Source organism: Durio zibethinus, chromosome 26 (assembly GCF_047325235.1).
Source record: "Durio zibethinus cultivar Kanyao isolate XHJ-2024 chromosome 26, ASM4732523v1, whole genome shotgun sequence".
Classification (NCBI taxonomy): Eukaryota; Viridiplantae; Streptophyta; class Magnoliopsida; order Malvales; family Malvaceae; genus Durio; species Durio zibethinus.
The window spans coordinates 11,665,480-11,681,562 of NC_143187.1; the positions used below are offsets into that span (position 1 = coordinate 11,665,480).

General features: G+C 33.7%; 5 protein-coding genes across 5 annotated transcripts; 1 reads left to right on the forward strand and 4 right to left on the reverse strand.

The window, feature by feature from the left end:
* Positions 1–2,576: 2,576 nt before the first annotated feature.
* LOC111275154 (cysteine-rich receptor-like protein kinase 15) lies at positions 2,577–5,680 on the reverse strand. Its single transcript, XM_089755568.1, has 7 exons — positions 4,809–5,680; positions 4,378–4,494; positions 4,082–4,272; positions 3,770–3,980; positions 3,448–3,685; positions 3,212–3,362; positions 2,577–3,105 (listed from the first exon to the last, which is right to left on the reverse strand). The coding sequence occupies exons 1-7, from the start codon at positions 5,572–5,574 to the stop codon at positions 2,806–2,808; spliced, it is 1,974 nt and encodes a 657-aa protein (XP_089611694.1). The 5' UTR covers positions 5,575–5,680; the 3' UTR covers positions 2,577–2,805.
* A 2,347-nt stretch (positions 5,681–8,027) lies between these two features.
* On the forward strand, positions 8,028–10,633 carry LOC111318791 (putative UDP-3-O-acylglucosamine N-acyltransferase 2, mitochondrial). The gene is made up of 10 exons (XM_022921657.2): positions 8,028–8,263; positions 8,382–8,592; positions 8,717–8,793; positions 8,990–9,039; positions 9,383–9,447; positions 9,552–9,603; positions 9,678–9,748; positions 9,895–9,961; positions 10,077–10,148; positions 10,286–10,633. The coding sequence occupies exons 1-10, from the start codon at positions 8,113–8,115 to the stop codon at positions 10,352–10,354; spliced, it is 885 nt and encodes a 294-aa protein (XP_022777392.2). The 5' UTR covers positions 8,028–8,112; the 3' UTR covers positions 10,355–10,633.
* A 111-nt stretch (positions 10,634–10,744) lies between these two features.
* LOC111318792 (protein NDR1-like) lies at positions 10,745–11,827 on the reverse strand. Its single transcript, XM_022921658.2, has one exon. It carries the CDS (start codon positions 11,508–11,510, stop codon positions 10,935–10,937), a length of 576 nt encoding a protein of 191 aa, XP_022777393.1. The 5' UTR covers positions 11,511–11,827; the 3' UTR covers positions 10,745–10,934.
* Positions 11,828–12,057: 230 nt separating this feature from the next.
* LOC111274264 (NDR1/HIN1-like protein 3) lies at positions 12,058–12,705 on the reverse strand. Its single transcript, XM_022858867.1, has one exon. The coding sequence runs from the start codon at positions 12,703–12,705 to the stop codon at positions 12,058–12,060; it is 648 nt and encodes a 215-aa protein (XP_022714602.1).
* A 1,743-nt stretch (positions 12,706–14,448) lies between these two features.
* LOC111318793 (NDR1/HIN1-like protein 26) lies at positions 14,449–15,753 on the reverse strand. The gene has a single exon (XM_022921659.2). It carries the CDS (start codon positions 15,397–15,399, stop codon positions 14,686–14,688), a length of 714 nt encoding a protein of 237 aa, XP_022777394.1. The 5' UTR covers positions 15,400–15,753; the 3' UTR covers positions 14,449–14,685.
* Positions 15,754–16,083: the final 330 nt, after the last annotated feature.

Sequence of the window (16,083 nt, forward strand, 5' to 3'; positions counted from 1 at the left end):
AGGATGAAAAGAGCAACTAATGAGTTCACAAAAGCATCAGGCACACTTTTTATTTCCTAGGCCTCAAACTCGATAGTGACCTCGATCTCAGGTTTGTCATCTTTATTTATTTTTTATTTTTGAAAACAAGAGAATAATAGCTTTTAGTTCTTTATTGAGCTCGGACAATCGATAAATAGTTTCTTATTGGGTCGAGCTATTACATAATACCACTTCCTATCACTAAGGTTCATTTTAATAAAAAAGAAAACTCCTTGAATAGATGGAGAAAAGAAAAGATGTACAGATATTGATAAATAATGATAAAAATAACTATGTACTGTATAAAGTTGGGGCTAAGCTAGGTAATAGTTAAATTATAAAAATTAAAAATTAAAACAAATAAAAAATGAAATGAAAACCTCATACTGGCTATAAAAGAATCCTAATACACATAGAGCCAATGTGGCTCTAGTTTATTAATGACTTGGTCTGAGGAGTTTGGCATTATTATATTGTACCTTTCTTTAGAAAAAAAAAGTATCTTCAGAGCATGGATGTGATAGGCCGAACATATGTTAGGATAGTCTTCAAGATTTGTTCTGTTTTTTAGTTCGTTATCACATCTTTAGGGATCATGCCAAAGTCACAGAGAGTATGTATGAGGATTTTCTCTAGTTTATCTTTCTCCGTAATATTCCTCTCCTCATCATCACTTTCTCTAATTGAGGTACTCCTTTCTTTTTGTTCCTTTTTGAAACATTCCTCATAAGAATCTTTCTAGTAAGAAGACTTTAACTCGTGAGAAATACCAAGATTTTAAGGTGGAACTATAGCTGAGAGTAACTCAACTCTAAAAAAAAATGACAAATTGGAAACCCCTTAAGAGAAGAAGAGATCTCGATAAGAATTGACTATGGTGGAATGGAAGTGACAATGAGAGCATCGATAGGGAGAAGAGTAAAAGTAAAAGAAAATTGATGAGATCGAACCCCAAAAGTTAGAACAACCAAAGATGAAAGAAAGTTGACCATAGAAAATGAATCGACCTGAGAGATAAGGAAAAGTGGTAGATTTTGTAAGTCAAAATCTATTTAAGCACACCGTTTCGCTATGTGTAGAATCTGTTCTCCCCTTGTCTGAGCATTTTTTTCGTTTTGTTGCTGCCTTTCCTTGGACATCAAGTTAAACCAATAAGTTATCCTCTCATAATTATGGCCCTCATGATTGATGGAATTAGATCATCGTTTTACTTCAGCTGACCCCTTTAGGTTTTATCTTGTAACTCTTGACCTCCTCAAAACTTACACTAGAAGACATCATTAAAAATACACATTAAAGAAAATGTAGAAAAACTTTAAAGCCAAAAAATTTTTAAGGTTAAAAAATCCAAATCAGATTGAGAGCAAAGAAAGTAGAAAAGTAAAAAACTAAAGCCCCAATAACCCTTTATATAACCCCATAGTAGATCAAATGAACAGCACAGATCATGCCACACATCAGATTGATGACGGATAGACTTTTTTTATCTTTTCTATCCAATTTTTTTCATTCAAACTACCTCTCTCTTCATTTAATGTCATCAGACCAATCAGACCAGACAAACCCCAGGTCAGATCGACCACACTAGACAAACTCTAGCTCAGAGCGGCCAAACTGAACAATTCCTTAGAATAGACCAAATGCCAAGCTTGTTGCTAGAGTTCAAAGTAAATACCCAAATTCAAACTCCTAAAATAAAACACAAGTCTCACGTTGATCAAACGAACTTCATTAGTAACCTCAAATCATTCCAAATGATTAACACCTTAGCTACCTTCAAGCCGGTCATGCACTCAACACCGAGACATATGTGCAAAATCATACCTTTACTAGATTAGACAATGACTCTAGGCTATTTATCTCTCGATAACGATTTCCTCTATGACATTAGCTCCGAAAAATGATGTTTCATGTCATTTTCCTCCATTTACCTGATCTACGTGAAATGTACTGATCATATGTCGGGTAGTCTAATATTCAAACTACTAGATAAAATATTAGGGACATTCAATAGTCAAAAGGGCATAGTACTTTTTTTTTCATGTTAGAAGCTTTTAGCAAACAATCAAGGGTAATTTTGGCATTTACAATAACCTGACATGTCAGGTCAACCTGACATTCTCAGTGCCATGTTAGTTTGGTATTATCCTTATTGTCCCCTAGTCTTCTATCACTTTTTTATAAATATAAAGGTCCAAGTACCATAAGGGTAACACACACCACTCCATCTTCTCTTTATTATTCTCTTTTCAGCTTCATTCTTTCTGATTTACACGTCGGAGTGCAAATGAAAAAAACATTCCTTGCCTTTGCTTGTAACCGCCCTTCTCTTCTATCTTTCCATAAATACTCTAAGACTAGAGCTCGGCACAAACAGAAACTTTATTTAAGTCTTTGACTTTATAAGGAAAACTATAAAAAAGTTCAAATTTCGTTTTTTTTTCTTTTGAGAAGTGAAGTTATAAAGTGAAATAAATATCGTGCATTAATGTATTAAAAGGGTTTAAACATTATAGATCAAGCAAAAATCCAAAAGTAATAATGGAAGAAGCCTCTAATTAAATCTACTTTAAATCACGTTCATAACTTCAAAATGATTTTGGAGGATTTCTAATTACATTTAATCATGCCCCCGCTAACTGAGCAATCTCATCATTATGCTTGTTACATTTGAGTTGAACAAAGGGAACAGAAATTTTGAACTTTCGAACATTTCTCCTATCAAGGAGAACTTTCGGTAGTTATATTAAATTCAATTTGTTACGCTGGTCATGGTCAAAATATTCAGCGGGCTGAGATATCAGATATTGTCATCTGGTTTATTGATGGATCTGTTGTTGAAGACTGATCGATTGGATTCAATCTGCCAACATAAAATGCAGGTCTTTTTGGTTCAGGAAGAGCAACGGTATCACTTCCTAAGATAGCCACTATATCAGACATGGTGGGTCTGTCTGCTGGATCTTCCTGCACGCATAAAAGCCCGATATGTGTGCACCTCTTGATTTCTGGATTTGAGCATGATTCCATCAAACAAGGGTCCACTAGTTCCAGTTCTTTTCCTTCTTTCCACATTCGCCAGGCCTGCCATTGAATTCACATAAATAAAAATTTAGACAGAATACAGTATTTCACTGATGGAAGGGATACTTTAATTTAACTTCGATGACAAATTACAGGAAATACATACATATGCAAGAAGTGTCTGGGCATGTTCCGTTTGGCAAAAGCCACTATTCTTTTTCCCGGAAAGAATCTCTAGCACTATCACGCCAAAGCTGAAAACATCTGATTTCACTGAAAATAATCCCTCCATCGCATATTCTGGAGCCATGTATCCACTGTTCCATGGAAAGTATCATCAAATTTTCTCTTTTAGCAATTGTCAAGAATAATTAAAGATGCAAGGAAAAATTGCATACTCACAATGTTCCCACAACTCTTTTAGTGTTAGCTGAGTTCTGATTTTCACAAAAAATTCTTGCCATGCCAAAATCTGATATTTTGGCAACCATGTCTTGATCCAACAATACATTGCTGGGTTTTAGATCTCTGTGAATGATTTTAAGTCGGGAGTCCTCGTGAAGATAAAGAAGTCCTCTAGCGATTGCATTAATAATGTCATACCATGTCTTCCAATCAAGTTGTGAGCGTTTCTCCGAATCTGAAATTAAAAATTAAAGATCATTTAATAAACAAAAAGATTCCAAGAGTTCTATTCTATAGAGGAAGAATAAAGAGTGCATACCAAAGATGAAGAAATCAAGGCTTTTGTTTGGCATAAGCTCGTATATGAGCAGCTTTTCCTCACCTTCTATTCCACATCCCACTAGCCTTACAAGGTTCCTATGTTGAAGTTTTGCAATTAATATGACTTCATTCTTCAATTCTTCTAAGCCTTGCCATGATCTCCTTGACAGCCTTTTAACTGCCACTTCCTTCCCATTCGGTAGGACACCCTTGTAGGGTTGAATTTTACAAATTCAGACATCAGACATAAATCCAGGCGACAAAGTTCTAATGAACTTAGAAGAAAAAGGCAGTCATAACTCTTAGGTACCTTGTAAACTGTACCAAAGCCACCTTGTCCGAGCCTGTTGGACTCTGAGAAATTATCTGTAGCTGCCATTATAGTAGCTAAATTAAGGAAGGGAAACTCTTGACAAGTTACCAACTCGCCTTCTTGTGTAATGATTACTTCTTTTGAGCTTGCCAATTCATATAACAATACATGCTGGCTTCTTTCCTCATCTGCGAAAGAAATAAAGTCTAGCCCTTATTTCGCTCCTTTTTCTTTACTGAAAACAATATAATATGATAAAGATAAGATGGTTGGCAATTTATGCAGCATTTTACCGTTTTGTGTCCCTTTCTTCCTTCGATAATAGACAACACTAGAGCCAATGAGAAGAGCAAGAACCAATGCTGTTGCACATATAACTACCGTAATCATCCCGCTGCTCCATTTATCCCCTATTTTCAGGGCAAATATTTGGTTAGAATCCAATTTCAGCACTCAGTTTGGAATGATTGAAAAGCAGTGGTAAAAGTTTCTTTTAGGTGGAAACTTTGAATCTTGTTGTAAAAGGCGGTACTAAATTTTTCTTTCTTTTATTTTTCCTTGTGTGATTGAAGATATTAATTTCCAACTTTATGAGCTTTATGACAAATAGTAGCAAGAACAAAGGAGCTATTCAACAGATGCAGTTTCACTTCATCCTACTTAAAACTAATTTCAAAGAGTAAATGTTTCCGGTAGAAAGAAATTAAATGATTTTTATGATTACCTGTAGATAATGGGTATATTAATGGAGAACTTGAGGCATTATAGAAGTGGTACAATTGGAATCTCACGTTACAATTCCTGCTGAGAACAGTTCCGCCTGTACGAGAATTGCAGCAGCCGTGAAGATCTTTAAGGGCTGAATCTAAACAATTTCGACAATTACTGCCAGAAATGTCCCTGGTGCACTGAACAAGACCATATATTGTTTCCTTCTTATTAAACTTCACTTCTCCAAATCCAAACATGAGCTTGGAAACAGATGCTGCATCCGTTGAGATGCTATTCATTAAAAACGTTAATACATCATCGAAATTACCAGGATGTGATATATTTTTCTCCTGATTGTTTGAGTATGGGTACTTTCCAGTATAAACCATCAAAGAACTGTTCTGAAATGAGTACTGAACCTGACAGAGATCGTACCAGACAATAGCTTCTTCAGTTTTGCACAGGTTCAGGATTTCTTGGCTAGCATTTTTTATGCAATTTTGGCATAACATAGTGGTGACATCTCCTCGGCAAAGCGCTCGAGCGTAGACTTGATCAGCACCATCTCTAATCGAGGTGCTATAGAAGCCTGTACCTGAAGTATTGGAAGGTAATGACTCAAGAATCCGCTTAAGGTTGTTTTCAAATGTGCTGTTACTTGTGTAGTTGTTTGAATTGTCTGAGCAAAATGTGTAAAGAAGATTTGGAAAAACTTCGATAAAACACATGAACAGGCTCAAGATTAACGAAAGCAAAGCTGAAAGTGCATAATTGCCCATTTTTTTTCTTTCCTGGGAGTATGTTTCTCTGCATTATATTTTAGCTTAAGAACTGCAAATATGGAAATTGACTTAATTAAAAAAGTCTTTAATCGCTGCAGGACATTTCCTTGTGGTCACAAATTTTAGATACGGTTAAACTAATGAACATCAGACGGAAATTTCCACTTACCAAAGCTGGAAATTCAGGAAGGATTCAGTAGTTTTAATAAAGTCAGACTAAACCTGACAATCACTCCTATAATTATATATATATATATTTGTACTTGTCATGTTTGATATATAATATTATAAAATGATAAGATAAGATAATATTATGAATATGATTAAATTAAATAATAGTATCTTATTTCGTGTTTGATGTATGGAATGATTAGGATAAGATAATTTCTTTTTTTTATCAAAATTATACTTCTTTAAAGTTTATATAATTTAAATTATTGATAAAATTTTTAAATATATAATAAAACATATAAATTTAATTTTATGAAGTAAAAATAATCCTCTTCACTTGAAAAGAATTGAATGATCTTATGTCAAAAGAATATTAATTCTCATTTCAATCTCTATCTTTTTTTTTTAAATACAAATCAAATATAATATAAAATTATTAGCATTCTATCATATCAATAATCTTATGCATTAAACATGATGTAAATGTCTTTATTTAGTTAGATGTCATTCATATGGATTGACTTTTAATGGTCAGTCGTAATAGCATGTCTTAATGGTGATTTCCACAATATATATTTTATTTTCATTATAGGACGTTTCAAGCTTATCTGAGGGAATTCTATAATAACTTCCCCCTAATTGTAATTAAAATAGTTGTAACAGATAGCAAAGCAATTATAAATAAAATGATACATTCTAGGGAAATGATAGTAATGGCCGGTTGGTTTTTTGTTTGACCCAGGACCGTCCATGGTTGTTGTCCAGGCAACTGCGTTTGTTTACAAGAGAAGGAAGCTCATCAATTGGATGAGCAGAAGAATTAAAAATGATCGGTCGAGGCTTGTATGAATGAGTATGACCATTCCACAATAACGGATGGATAAATAATGAGATTCTGGGAAATATGTGCAGAAAAATTTTATGGCAAAGAAGGTGGCTTAGCTTAACTGTAGGTACTGGTTGCTATGGTTTTCTTGAGTAGGCTTAGGATTTCATGTAAATTAATGGATATTCAAATTTACAAGGCTGGAACTGACCTGTGGCACCACATTACTGTTGGCTAAGCAACTGGAAATTTTAGTTAACATAGTAATTGACCCCATGTACTATATGAATTTTGTCTTAAACCTCATAAGCTCTAATACTAAACTAATAATCAGTATAGCCGAACCCGATTTTGGATTAACCAGGATCCCTTTTGCATTTGGCTTTGATTTTGAGTTCCCCAAGATTACCATCATTACATGACTATAATAAATTCTGAATTATAAGATGTTGCCGAGGAATTAATTTATGCTTTGGATAGCCAAAAGAATGAAACTTGGGAGTTGGAAGAAAAGGTTAATATTTGGTCATTTTATCAAACTTTGCCAGCTGATTACTCTTTTAGACAATTCATATCTGTATTCAGAGTACGTAAAATGGAATCACGCCAGTAAACATTAATATTCAACAAAGGCAACGGGACCATTGATGGGTCTAGAGAAGAGCATATTTCAACTTATTCAGGGGAAAAAAAGTCGTACTAATTGTGTAATTGTCATTGCTTAGGCAATCAAATTTGTAGAATAGTCCCGATCCCCCAGTCGGCCATTCCACCACTTGTTGGACTGGTTTGTAATGAAGACAATATATTCCTTTGGGGATATCATAAAAATCCCAATAAGTCAAAATCTAACACTTCAATTTCGATGTAAACAGGTATCCATGACCAATAAATTAGCATATTCTGAACTAAATAAATGAATAAACGCTTGTATTCTTGTATACTCAATGCTTCGAATTCTATGAGCAAATACAAGCACTTGCGGTTTGTTTTACCAAAACTAAAAAATTAAAAAAAAAAAAAAAAAAAAACCTTCTCCTTTTTTCTTTTTCTTCAAGTTAAGTAATTAAAAAATGATTAAATTAACTGATTGACTTAATAATAGTAAATTCGAATTCAAAAGTTAATGAATAATACTACTTTTAATATGATAGCATAGTTGACATAAAAAACATACTAATTACTTTTAAGTTAATCTGAATTTAACTTATTTTTTAATAATCTCCAATTGATCTAAATTTTTTAATCTTCCCTCTAAAAATAACCATTAGAAATTTAGAGCATCATCACTCCAAGAATATAAAGAATAATAAATAACAAAAAAGAGTAAAATTGGAATTGGACTGTCCATAATCCAGATAATTATCGGGGCCCATTAATTTCATAATTACGACTGACATACTAATGGACCCAAAGCTGATTAAAGGCCCACTTAAAGTTGGAGCTATGCCCAAAGAAAGGAGGAAAACATTACCATTTTCATCTCTTTTCCAGTTCTCCCATTAAGCGTCACAGTGACTGGATGTCACCTGGTCGTTATGGCAGTTACTCTGAAAAGATTATCTTCCATTGCCCCTTTCGTATTCAAAATCTTTCCTCTTTCCACTCCTTCACGTTTTTCCACACTCTATAATTTCTCGGTATCCTCAATTAATCAAACCACACTCCACATAAGACCGGTTAATCCCGGTCAGTTTCTAGAACAGCTCAGTTGTTTGCTAAAATGTCTCAATGGACCTATTAGTCAAAATACTTACCAACGAACTTTGGTTTTTTTTTTTTTTTCATGCTTTGTTTTTTAAGATAGAAAACGGAGCTGAGGTTGATGATGCTCAAGAGTTTTTAAAGTGGCAAAATGGTGGTGGGCATTTTCACAAGTCATCTTGCATTGATCCAACTGTGCTTATCGAGATCGGTGCCATAGTTCATTCGAAATCCGTTTTGGGTGCAAATGTTCATGTTGGGTCAGGGACTGTTATTGGACCTTGTGTGACAATCGGTCAATTTACAAAGATTGGGTAAATCAGTCAATATTTATCTGCAAAATGCACATGCAGACCCGTTGTTAACTTTAGTGTTTCGCTTTAATTTTGTATTTATGACATCTTTTGATTCATGATTGATTTGTTAAATTTTCTCCAGGTACAATGCTGCACTCAGTAACTGCACTGTAGGTGATTCATGTGTGATCCACAGTGGAGTTTGCATTGGTCAAGATGGTAAGGCCAGATGCCTGGATTTTATATCAGCTAATGAAAGTTAGAGGAGGCATTGGATTCATTTACCTTTTGATGGTGTTCCACTATCAAAATGTTTACTTATATCCCCTTAATCTCCCTACCTGCGTTGTAGGACTATTAAAGTGTAATTTTGTGCAGGAGTTGAATTCTTTTCTCTCTTTTTATTCATTTGCAGGATTTGGATTTTTTGTCGATGAGGATGGCAACTTGGTCAAGAAGCCTCAAGTTGGTGATGTTTATTGGACTTTAAGCTATCCAACATTTGCAAACTAGATAAATATATCAATAGCAAGATCATATTTTCTTTAATATCCTGAATAATTGACAATGGACTAAACATGTTAATTAATAAACTGTAGAAAACTTGAAACACATATACAATATATTAACTGTTAGAATAGCCAAACTTTAGGAAAAGCATTATAATTGGCATTTCTAGTATCATTAATTGATTATTATTAGCCTCTGGTGGAGCATCAAAAGGTTATTTCAGATATGTTATTCAGACTGGATTAAGTAAGTAAGTTGTTTTACTATACATTTTTATTTCTGTGTTGTTTTTCCTCAGATGCTAAATGTTAGGATAGGGAACCATGTGGATATTGGAGCTAACACATGCATTGACCGTGGCAGGTAAGTTAGCTGTTGGTTCTGAATGTTTTCCACTCATAACTAGCTTCTGCATTTCTCAGCAGACCAATCTATAATGAAAGTATGTCACCTATTTGGTTGCACAGTTGGAGAGAAACAGTAATAGGAGATCATTCAAAGATAGATAACTTAGTTCAGGTAGTTTTTGCTGCCTGGTTTTGTTAATAGGCATGCTCTATGGTACAATCTTACCAAAATGCTGGCCTTTGCAGATTGGACATAATGTAGTTATTGGGAAAAGTTGCATGCTTTGTGGACAGGTCGGCATAGCAGGCTCAGTGATGTATGTTATTATTTTTAGTTCTTTCTTGTTCCAGTTTGTCCTTCAAGTTTCTCATGTATTTGAGTATATTCATGTATGTGAACTTTGTGAGAGGTTTAAAGTTTCTAGGAGTTCTGACTAGCTTTGGCTTTTCTCTCCTACCACAGGATTGGAGATTATGCAGTCCTAGGGGGAAGAGTAGCAGTTCGTGATCATGTCTCTATTGCATCAAAGGTATTTACTTGATTTTGTCATCAGTTTGATTATATCCCGTTGAAATAGCATCTGGAGTTAAAGTTTTGAATGCTTCCATGAAGTGTATGTTTCTAATCTAAGTTGGTCATTGCAGGTTCGACTAGCTGCTAATAGCTGTGTTACTAAGGACATCAGAGAGCCTGGGGACTATGGTGGCTTCCCCGCTGTACGGATACCTTTTACATTTTTAATACCTCTGATCATCAATGTAGAACTGTAGATCAAAAACTCAACAGCCTAATTGGTTGCTTGGAGAGCTGACACAAAATGAGGCCTGAACATATTCTGTTTATTACTTTGCAGGTTCCCATTCATGTTTGGAGAAGACAAATTGCTATTCAGTGCCGGCGTTCAAATAGGGAGAAATCCTGAGGTTGTTAAAAGCTTAGGTCATAAAATTATGTATGATACCATGTGTCCCTAATAATACCTACTATTGTTTTCCTTTTCAAAATTAATTTGAATAGAGAGAGGGAGAGAGAATGATAACACTGTCATTCTGTCGATATGTTATACTTTCACCATCATTGATGCATGTCCTTAAAAAAGGATTATTATCCTTAAAAAATTGTATTCCAACATTTGAGGCTACAAAAACAATTTGAAGGCTAAGTTTAGTATAAAAAATAATATTATTTCTTTTTTTGGTTACATCAAGAGGGCAAAGCCCTAGTATAAGTAGGAAAGAGGGTAGAACTGATTCGATATCAGGCCTCTTATGTCTCCTCAAACGTTTTTAATCACTAGACTAAAAGCTTGGGATAAAAAAAATAATATTGTTTCATTGCATGTTGGCATTTAATGATTACAGTTAAATACCTAAATTCATTTACTTATGAAATTCATTTTCTGTGCTCAAAAACTAATAAATATATACAAAACAAAGAAAAGTGAGAAATTACCGCAATAGATAAATAAAGATGACCAGGGTAAGGTATTAACAATATATACTTCAGAGAAATCGAGTAGCCCTTAGTTTCCATTTTTTGGAGGCATGTCGAAGTTTAATTTTCTTCTTCTTGTTTGCTATCTTGCCATCTTTACCAATCGGTATCTTCCCTTCCCTGTGTATGCCATGGTGCTTACTTTTTATGCCCCATGTTTTATATTTGATCTTAGTTGATAAAACGACCTTTAATTCAGCTGTTGCATTCAGTATTGCATTGCGAAGAGCTGTCCAAAGGCGGGTGTCAACATCCACATGGTCAACAACTTGACGATTTCTATCCTTCCCTTGATAAAATGAAGGGATAGTATTCTTCCCTACTGTATCTGACCCATGATAAAAGATCAGGAAGATATCATCATAGTAGATACCTGAGTCTTCGTTTGGATTTTTGATATCAAGTTCATATTGGATGATCCCATGACCAGATGCATTGTTATCATTTGCCGCAGGCACAGAAAAATTCACGATAGTATAGTCGGGACTTTTGGGACGCAAGGCTAGCCATAGACAAAGAGCAAGAAGGCCCAACAGGCCAACGATCTGGAGAAGCCATAAGTAGAAGTTTTTGGTTTCGCACATTATATTGTTTGGGATACTTACTCCTGCGGAGAGAATGAAAACAAGGAGATTTCCTCAAGGATTGAATTGCTACATCATCCTGGTAATGGAATTTGGTTTATCTCGGAGGCTAAGGAATAGTGGCTTGAGTGAGAATAAAGTTTAAACTATGGACTTTCATTCGTTGAAGGATGTAAGTTTAGCAAGGAACATTTATTATTGTTTTGGAGGAGATACGCCTATATACTTTTCTTTTGTGTGTCACTTTCCTTTATATAGCACACAGGCTTCAAGGCCTAATTATTGCAAAAGGCTTAGAATTATGCAATCCCTTGCTTATAATTAACTCCGAATTTTTTTAAAACTGATTCAAGTTATTAATTGATTTCTATGGTGCAAATTCGGGTGTCGTGCAAGCACAATTTCTTGAGCAGATATCAGTTAAATGCATTTCTTCGCAAACGCATATCTTTAAAATATAAACCACATTTCTTGGCATACAAATCTATGTGTGATTTTCTCTTAGTGTCTGATCTTACGGGTATAAAACCCTAGTTTCCATTTCCTGTCAGGTTCGACCATGTGGTGTCATCTCTCCCGATGATTTCCCTCCATCCGAACCAATGGACATGTATGCGTCAGTATCCAGTTGATGACGGTTTGTCCTGTATCTGAATATATCATAGACATACTGAACTCCACTTTTTAAGCAAATCTTCAAATTTACTCTCCTATCCATAATCCCTTCCCAAGACTGCTGGTCAGCATTCACTTTCACTTCGCAAAATGTAGTCTTGCTGTAACCTTGATGGAAACCTGCAATAGAATTGTTGCCTATAAAGCTATCATTGTGGTGTAAGGCTACTTTGATATCATCGTGGTAGATGCCAATCTTCTTGTTGGGATTTGAAATTTCAATCTCGAGAATAATAGAGATGTTTTGATGCGATGAGTTTGAGCGCCTATGAAATGTTGAGTACTTCCCGCTGTGGTTTACTGTTGAATTCCAGCCATGCTGGAATGTCAAGTTGCGGCCATCATAAAATGTTGAATTCCTGGCATCTAAGTGGGAGATGTAGACATCTACAACCTTGTAAACAGGATGCTTTGGCCTCAAAATTAGCCATATCAAAATCGACATCAAACCCCAAAGGGTTATGACTTCAAACCAGAAATACAGGGGAAGTTTAGTAGATTTTGATTCAGCAATTTTCATTTTGCGGAACTGTAAATTTGATGGAGTTGATATATGTATTGTAGAAAGGATGTGAAAGAAACACGAACGTCCAAGTAGGCTTAAATAAGCTCTTCAGATAAGCTTAAAGACAAACGAGCTAAGGGATGGCCTCAGTGCTTGTGACGAGGTTAATTACCATTAACCAATCAATTCTTTTTCATTTCTTCAAAGAGTTTACCTTTTGAAATTGAAAGGCGACGTCCTTCTGGCCATTGAATAAAAAAGGTAAGTTCTCATTGCTTTCCAAGGCTGTATTTCATTTATAAGATGACATACTCCAATATGCAGGACTTCTAGTGGCCCGCATGAAAGCAGCATAATTGAAGAACTTAGAACTAAGGAAACTTAATCCTTCAGGTAAACATAAAGATACTGAAAAGTGATTCAAAAGGTAATTGAAGTAAATAACTTACCAGTGTTTTAAAGTGGATTAAAAAAGTTGGACAAACTTAACAGTTAAGGATTAAAGTTACTTTTGAATGAACAATGAAATTAGTTTTGATAAAATTGAAAATAAAAATAGAAATGAGATTAATTATCATAAAATTGAATATTATAGTAATAAGATTTAAATTAATAATGAAATATTTGTTTAGATATAAAAACAACGATAGTAGTAAGATATATTATAGTAAGAAAAAATTATTATTAAAGATATTAAATTAAAAATTATATATAATAAAAATTTTAAATTATTTAATATTTACAAAATTTATAAATAATTAAAAAATTATTAAATTATTTTCATATCCAATAATTATTTTATTAACAAAAAATTATAAAATTATTTTTATAAAAAAATAAATCATTTGAAAACTTTTAAGTAAAATATTTTAAAATAAAATAAAATAAAATAAAATTACCAAAAAAAATTAAAAAAAAAAAGACAAACAAACAAGCCGGTAAGATAGAAAAAGTAGACTTACCTCTTAATATAAAAAGAAAAATAAAAAGAGGATGATGATGGAAAAGGAGCTATGACTACCTTTACTAGACCTATGAAGATCAGGTCTTTAACTGGAGGTGCAGCTTAATTAAAGTGTTTTCATCGCGTTGTTTTTTTTCTATCCAAACATCCTTAAGAGAGATTAACCCCTCTAATCTCATTGCACTGGAAAAAAACTTTTAAATCCAAATGAGCTCTAAAACTCTGATGTGGCGATTTCATATATATAGTCTTAGGCGAAAGTGGCAATTGGTTCATCTACCAAAGATAAGCAAAGAACAATTTTAATATCTCAATTGTACTAATTTTCCTATTTTGCTTAGAATGAACCACCTCCTCTAATCAAATTTATTTTAAGACTAAGACTAATTAATTATAATTAAGTTGCCATGATTTTCTCTTTAGGCATATATAAAAACCTTAGGTCCTATTTGGTATATAAAATTATGATAGGATAAGATAAAATAATATTATGAATAGGATTAGATTAAATAATATTATTTTATATTATATTTAATGTGTGTAAAGATTAAGATAAGATAATTTATTTATTAATCAAAATTATTTTTTTTTTAAATTTATATAATTTAAATTATTAATATAATTTTTAAAAGTAAAGTAAGACATATAAATTCAATCTCATTGATTAAAAATAATCATCTCTACTTTGAGAGTATTGAATCATCCTATACAAAAAAGATAATAATTTTCTTTATAATTCTATTACTTTTTTTCAAATACAAATCAAATATAATATAAAATTATTATCATCCTATCCTATACTATCTATTACCCTATTCATTAAACATAACCTTAAGTTACAAGTTTTACATTTGTCACGTTCGAAGGTTGAAAGGTTTAATAACGTGCCATCAATCAGAATTCCATTTAATTAGACATAACATTACAAATCAAATCAAATAAGAGTGATTATACAACAATGAATGGAAATATACTTTGCCCTTCAAAGCAAAAGCAGAAGGAAATGAAAATGACAAAAATAAATGCAATAATCAACCGAAATAGACAGGACATTTCTTGTTCTTCCAAGCTGGCAAGATCGATCCATCTGGACCAACTGCAACATCACAATTAACATGCATCTTATGATGCTTACTGTCCCATGTAGAAACCTTAAATCTGATCACTGACGTTATATCTAAACGAAAAACCACCGTCCCTTGTTGTCTGTCACCCATAAACTCCTTCCCACGATTGCTGTTTACCGTAAGCGTAGCTGCACCGAATGTACCGTACACAATAGTAGTTGTCTTTGGTTCCTGGTAAAAAGGGTCCAGCAACGGCGTTGACCCGATTTGGTGATCTTTATAAAAAACTGACCCCACCATAGAGTCGTAATAGATTCCAATGTGTTGGTTTGGATTCCTGGCTGTTACATTGAAAGTTATTTCAGCATTTTCAAACCCTAAGGGTTGAGCCAAACCAGGAACCTTGAACTCTATCATATGAAACCTTGGACGATGAGGGCGTAAACTAAGCCATAAAATGAAGAAAACAATGCCAACAAGTAAAAGAAGAGACAAGAATATGGCACATAGTATTTTGGTGACTCTACTTGTGAAGCTTTCACGAACCTGATGCGCGTAGTATCGGGCGGTGTGGTGGCGTTTGACGGGTTGTTGGGATTGGGGTAGGGGGTGTGGTTGGGGCTGGGGCTGGGATCCCTGCTGGGTATATCGGATGGGCAACCTGTCGGAATTGGACATGTTTTTCAATAATTGAGAAGGTTTTCCGAGAAGATTTTGGTGATGAAGCAAAAGCGTTTGTAGGGAGGGTGTTTATGTAGTGGTTACATGATTTAAAGGTGGCGGGGAAGAGACTTTAAAGAATTTGGAGTCTTTTTCCATGGCCAAGGAAAGGAATAAGGCATTGTTTATCATTAGGCTATCCATGTTCATAAATGATACTATACTCTCAACATTTACTACATCAACTTTATGAATTTTTTTTTTTTTTTTTATGTTTGTGTTTTGGATGATATTATGTACTGCAAAGTTAGAATGAATTTAGAAGTTAGGAGCTGATTAAATGTGATTTATAGCTAATAATTAGTAGTTGAAGTTCAATTAGAGCTGATAATCATTAAAAACCTAAACGAATTTGAATATTGGGATTGTCAGCTCTAAGGTATAAAGGTGTCTTATGGCGTATGGAAACCGAAAAGTATATGTGTACAATTAGGAGAAAGAATATGGATTTCATATACGTGGCAGAAGTTTTGTCTATTTTTCCAATTATGAATTCTTAATATTTTGTCTCCTAATTACTTTTCCTTTTTTTTTTTTTTTCTGTAGATATTATATTAATTCCAAACAAACTCAAGTTTGAGTGTCTTTCTTAAAAAAACTAATATGAATACAGAATAGTTAGAGAAACAAAGTGACCCAACA